At 42.1% G+C, this 6,468-nt stretch overlaps 1 protein-coding gene across 1 annotated transcript in view; it reads left to right on the top strand.

Moving 5' to 3' along the window:
• The first annotated feature begins 987 nt into the window (after positions 1 to 987).
• SLC28A1 (solute carrier family 28 member 1) overlaps positions 988 to 6,468 on the top strand; it is a 50,362-nt gene continuing 44,881 nt past the window's right edge. The window contains exons 1-2 of the mRNA XM_075859424.1: positions 988 to 1,056; positions 1,765 to 1,850. Coding sequence (XP_075715539.1) covers positions 988 to 1,056; positions 1,765 to 1,850 — 155 coding nt within the window. The remainder of the gene's footprint in view (positions 1,057 to 1,764; positions 1,851 to 6,468) is intronic.

Below are 6,468 nucleotides of genomic sequence, written 5' to 3'. Positions count from 1 at the left end.
CAGCGCACACTATATAGACTATATACACAGCACACACTATATACACAGCACACACTATATACACAGCACACACTATATAGACTATATACACAGCACACACTATATAGACTTACATTATAGACACAGCACACACTATATAGACTATATACACAGCACACACTATATACACAGCACACACTATATAGACTATATACACAGCACACACTATATACACAGCACACACTATATAGACTATATACACAGCACACACTATATACACAGCACACACTATATAGACTATATACACAGCACACACTATATACACAGCACACACTATATAGACTATATACACAGCACACACTATATACACAGCGCACACTATATAGACTATATACACAGCACACTATATAGACTATATACACAGCACACACTATATACACAGCACACACTATATACACAGCACACACTATATAGACTTACATTATGACACACACACACACACACACACACACACACACACACACACACACACACACAGAGACATACACACACACACACACACACACACTTACCACAGTCTCTTCCTCTGCGGTGCTTGTCTCTGGCAGCCTCCAGGACCTTAATCATGTGACTGTGACGTCACCACAGGTCCTTCACCCTCTAGTTTCAGTTTTGCCGTTATCAGGCAGCTGCTGGAGGTTTAGACAGGAGGGACAGTGCACAGCAGCACAGAGGAGCAGACTGTCAGGGAGACTCCAGCACCTGCCAATCACAATCTCTGACAGTCTGCTCTCTACAGCTGATGTGCTGTGCCCCTGTTCCCTGGCCGCAAATGACTCCCCCTGCACATTCCCCCTGCCTCCTCTTCAGCAGCAGCACGTGGGACCGATGACCGCTAGAATGCGGCCGGCAGCAGCCCTGGAGAGTTTTTTTTCACTTGTGTGCGGTTTGGGCAGCTATGGGCCCCCGTGCAGCCTTGGGCCCCGGGCGGCCGCCCGAAACGCCCATATGAGGATCCGCCACTGCCTATGCAGGAATGTCTGCAAGAAATCACTGAATGTTTTCCACTCTTTGGCTGTAAGGCTGGTCTCATACATGCAGTTTGTATTTAGTTTTTGGTGCAGTTTTTGGTGCAGTTTTTATATCCAAAACCAGGAATACATAAAAAAATGAGGACAAATAAGTCTTTCCTTTTGCGCATGTTCAGATGTGGCGGATTAGCTGCGGATTTCCACTGCGGACGGGTCACAGTGGAAATCCGCAGCAGACTTTTCTTTCATTGATTTATTTAGTTTACGTAGTGCAGACATTGCAAAAAAAAATATGTGTGTAAAATAGCTTGCGGACCGGAATTAACATTCTACTGCATGCTCTGTCTGTTGCGGAGAAACAGCGTATTTTCACCGTGGATTTCAGCCTTTGCAATACAGAGGATGAAATCTGTGACAAATCCGCTTTTAAATACGCAACATAATCTCTATATTTCAAATGCAGATTTTTAAGCAGATCCGTTGAGGATTTGCTACAAAATTTACGGCTAAACCCACTGTGGAAATTGTTTGCCATGTCTAAACATTCCCCATATACTTTTCCTTCCTTTAGGATCCACTGGCTTTAGCTTAAAAAAAAAATTGAATAAAAAGGTGTGAATCTAGCCTTATTCTGTTTTGTAAATTCTACCTAGCACTATTTTCCAGGTTGCAAATTAATCTGGATCATCATATGCATTAAACTATGCAAAACATGAATTGCACCTATTCATTGTATTTTCTTTGTATTTTTAAGGTGAATGATTATGAAAAAGTTCATGAGGTTCATGACGATGTTGAAAATAGCAAAAAGAAAGCTAACAACCAATCAAATTTTTTAAGGTAAGGAAAAAGAAAAGAACTTTAATATATTTCACACGTAAGCATTATATTTAAAGGGGTTGCCCAGGACTTAAAAATGGCCTATCCTTAGAAGAGGCCATAAATATTATATTGGTAGGGGTCATTAGTGCGAGTGCACCAGTCTCTTCATTGTCTACTTAAGGTTTCAATTTCAGGCTGTTCGTACTTTCACACACCGTTACTTTCGTAGCGGCTGTGCATGGTATTGCAGCGTTGTCTTATTCAAGTGAATACAAGGTGTGTCCCAAAAGTAATGAGAATGATTTTTTATGCTCCCCACAAGGGCTGGGTGAGGAAAATGGGAATGGAGGTTGTTGCAGGGGTATCTCAAGTATATGGCTGGACCATCCTCAGCAGAGGCCGAGCTTTTCAAAGCCTCTGTACATTACAAAAGTGCACCCATGTTTCCCCCTCTCGTCACAGATGAAAATGCAGAGAAGCATCGAGTAGTGTTACGTAATAAAATTTTGCCTGAAACTTGGAAAAACAGCTTCGGAAACCTTAAGGCTGGGTTCACACGACCTATTTTCAGGCGTAAACGAGGCGTATTATGCCTCGATTTACTCCTGAAAATAGGGCTACAATACGTCGGCAAACATCTGCCCATTCATTTGAATGGGTTTGCTGACGTACTGTGCAGACGACCTGTAATTTACGCGTCGTCGTTTGACAGCTGTCAAACGACGACGCGTAAATGGACTGCCTCGGCAAAGAAGTGCAGGACACTTCTTTGCAACGTAATTTGAGCAACGTAAAAGCTCCTCCTCGCATTATGCGAGGCGTCTTTGACGCCCGTAATCTTGAGCTGCTCTTCATTGACTTCAATGAAGAACGTCTCAAATTACGTTGCAAAGAAGTGTCCTGCACTTCTTTGCCGAGGCAGGCAATTTACGCATCGTCGTTTAACAGCTGTCAAACGACGACGCGTAAATGACAGGTCGTCAGCACAGTACGTCGGCAAACCCATTCAAATGAATGGGCAGATGTTTGCCGACGTATTGTAGCCGTATTTTCAGACGTAAAACGAGGCATAATACGCCTTGTTTACGTCTGAAAATAGGTCGTGTGAACCCAGCCAAACTGTGAAAACGCCCAAAAAGTGACTCTATTTAGGAAACTACACCCCTTGAGGAATTCATCTAGGGGTGTAGTGATCATTTTGACCCCACAGGTGTTTCATAGAATTTATTAGAATTGGGCAGTGAAAATAAAAACAATCCTTTTTCTTCAATAAGATGTAGCTTTAGCTAAAAAAAATTCATTTTCTCAACAAATAAAGAAAAAAGAGCCCCAACATTTGTACAGCAACTTCTCTGGAGTACGGAAATACCCCACATGTGGTCATAAACTGCTGTTTGGGCACCCGGCGAGGATCAGAAGAGAAGGAGCACCATTTGGCTTTTGGAGCACAGATTTTGCTGGATTGGGTTCTTGACACCATGTCACTTTTTACAAAGCCCCTAAGGTACCAGTTCAGTGGAAACTACCCAAAAGGGACTCCATTTGTGATACTACACCCCTTGAGGAATTAATCTAGAGGTGTAGTGAGCAGTTTGACCCCACAGGTGTTTCATAGATTTTATTTGAATTGGGCAGTGAAAATAAAAATTTAATTTTTGTCCAATAAAACGTAGCTTTAGCGCAAAATGTTTCATTTTCTCAAAAAATAAACAAGAAAAAGGACCCAACATTTGTAAAGCAATTTCTCCCAAGTACGGCAATACCCCATATGTGGTCATAAATGAATTTTTGGGCACACGGCAGGACTCAGAAAGGAAGGAGCGCCATTTGGCTTTCGGAGTACAGATTTTGCTGGATTGGTTTCTGGTCGCTATGTCGCATTTGCAAAACCCCTCTGGGACCAAAACAGTGGAAACCCCCCCAAAGTGACTCTATTTTGGAAACTACACCCCTCAAGGTATTCACCTATAGATGTAGTGAGCATGTTAACCCTGCAGATGTTTTGCATAAATTAGTGTGCACTCGATATTGCAGAGTGAAAATGGCATTTTTCAATAGATATGCCAATATGTGGTGCCCAGCTTGTGCCACCATAACAAGACAGCTCTCTAATTATTATGCTGTGTTTCCCGGTTTTAGAATCACCCTACATGGGGCCCTAATCTTTTGCCTGGACATTCAACAGGGCTCAGCAGTGAAGGAGTACCATGTGAAATTGAGGCCTAATTTGGCGACATACAAAGTATTGTTTCCCAATTGCAAAGCTCTAATGTGAAATAATAAAAGAAACCCCTAAGAAGTGACCCCATTTTAGAAACTACACCCCTCAAGGCATTTATTAAGGGATGTAGTGAGCATTTTCACCCCACAGGTCTTTTCCATAAATGATTGCGCTGCGGATGGTGCAAAGTAAAAATTTAAAATTTTCCCCAGATATGCCATTTTAGTGTCAAATATGTAGTTCCCAGGGTAATAGTTGGAAGGGAAAACCCCCAGGTCACCTTAGATGAAGACCAACCTCAGACATGATTAAGGACGCAGGAAGCGTCTGAAACGCGTAGGCTTCCTATACCTACAATACCTCTCCTTATACTCCAGGACTTCATTCTCTTATTTTTTGATCCTGTTTTAACTCGACCCAATTAAACTTGGAACCACGTTCCATTTTAACTTCAAATCATGCCGGATCCAACCCTCTCTTTGTTTGCTATGTCGTTCCCAGCTTATGCCACTAGAGAGACACACCCCAAAAATTGTTAAAAGGGTATGGCGGTGCTATATATCTGGAAGTAAACTGCTGTTTGGTCACACTGTAGGGCTCAGATGGGTGGGAGCACCATTTGGCTTTTGAAGCGTAGATTTTGCTTGGTAGTAGTTTTGTTTGAGTATTCCTGGTATTTCAGTTTATAATGTGGGGGCACCTGTAAGCTGGGCAGAGTACATCAGTGGCATAGTCAGGTGGTATAATAATGGGGTAAACAATAAAATAATCCATAGATATGTGTTACGCTGTGAAGAATACTTTCTGCACAGGCCGATGTCGCACTGATAAATGGTGTCCTTACTTATCCCCCTTTTGGTCCACACTCCGCACCTTTGCTGTGTGGGGAATTTTGCTGGGAAGTGTTGTCCTGGTATAATACGGGCACTCTCGCTTCTAGCAGATATGTTTGGGCCCTCCCCTTCCTGGTTCCCTAATTTTAGGGCCACGATAAATCGCCTCTTGAAACAGACGAAATGTTCCCCTCTGATCTACACAACCGCATATTTTTATTTCATGACTTATTGGAGCCTTAACTAATTTTATTTTTTCATAGACGTAGTGGTATAAGGGCTGTTGTTTTGCGGGGCGAACTGTAGTTTTTATTGGTACCATTTTGGTGTACATGCGACTTTTTGATCACTTTTTATCCTATTTTTTGAGAGGCAAGGTGACCAAAAAACAGCAATTCTGGCATAGTTTTTTAGGGTTTTTTTATACAGCGTTCACCATTCGTTATAAATTACTTGTTAACTTTATTCTGCGGGTCAGTACGATTCCGGCGATACCTAATTTATAGCACTTTTTTATGTTTTACAACTTTTTGCACAATAAAATTACTTTTGTAAAAAGAATATATTTTTTCTGTCGCTAAGTTGTGAGAGCTATAACGTTTTAACTTTTTAGTTGACAGAGCTGTATGAGGGCTTGTTTTTTGTGAGACGAGCTATAGTTTTTATAGGCACCATTTTTGGATACATGCGACTTTTTGATGACTTTTTATTTCAAATTTTTGTAGGGCAAAGTGACCAAAAAACAGAAATTCTGGCATTGTTTTTTACGAGTTTTTTTTACGCCATTCACCGTTTGGAATAAATAACATAATATTTTTATCGTTTAGGCCGTTACGGTCGCGGCGATACCAAATATGTATGTTGTTTTTTTTCAATAATAAAGGACTTGATAAGGGAAAAAGCGCGATTGTGTTTTATTTTATTACTTGAAACCATTTATTATATTTTTTACAACTTTTTGTTTTTTCACTTTTTTTTTTTACACTTTACTTTAGTCCCACTAGGGGACTTGAAGGTCCAACTGTCAGATTTTTTTTCTAATACATTGCACTACCTATGTAGTGCAATGTATTAGATCTGTCAGTCATTCACTGACAGCAAGCCAATTAGGCTTCACCTCCGGGCGGGGCCTAATCGGCTTCTGTAATGGCAGACAGGAGGCCATTGTTAGGTCTCTTGTTGTCATAATAGCAGTCGGCAGTCGTGCGATTGCAGGGCACAGCTGGTGATCTGCTAACAACCACAAAGATGCAGCGATCGCATCCGATCGCTGCATCTGAAGGGTTAATGGCAGGGATCGGCACTAGCTCTGGTTCCTGCCATTACAGTTGGATGTTAGCTGTAACATACGTCTGACATCCACCGCTGATGACACCGGCTCATCTCCTGAGCCGGCACCATCTTGACGGCGGCTACGAAGGCCCTAAAGGCCCCCCTCCGGGCGGGGACTGAAAGTTTTCAATGCTAGGCACACCGAGAGGCCAGTATTAGGCCTCCGGTTGCCATTGCAGCCACCGACATCGACATCGATCACCTTCAAACACCTTAAATGCAGCGATCGCTTTTCACGTCTGCATTTAAG

This window comes from Rhinoderma darwinii, chromosome 3 (genome assembly GCF_050947455.1).
Source record: "Rhinoderma darwinii isolate aRhiDar2 chromosome 3, aRhiDar2.hap1, whole genome shotgun sequence".
In the NCBI taxonomy this organism is placed as follows: Eukaryota; Metazoa; Chordata; class Amphibia; order Anura; family Rhinodermatidae; genus Rhinoderma; species Rhinoderma darwinii.
Note: the sequence above shows the minus strand (reverse complement) of the source record. Positions and strands in the feature narration are given on the sequence as shown.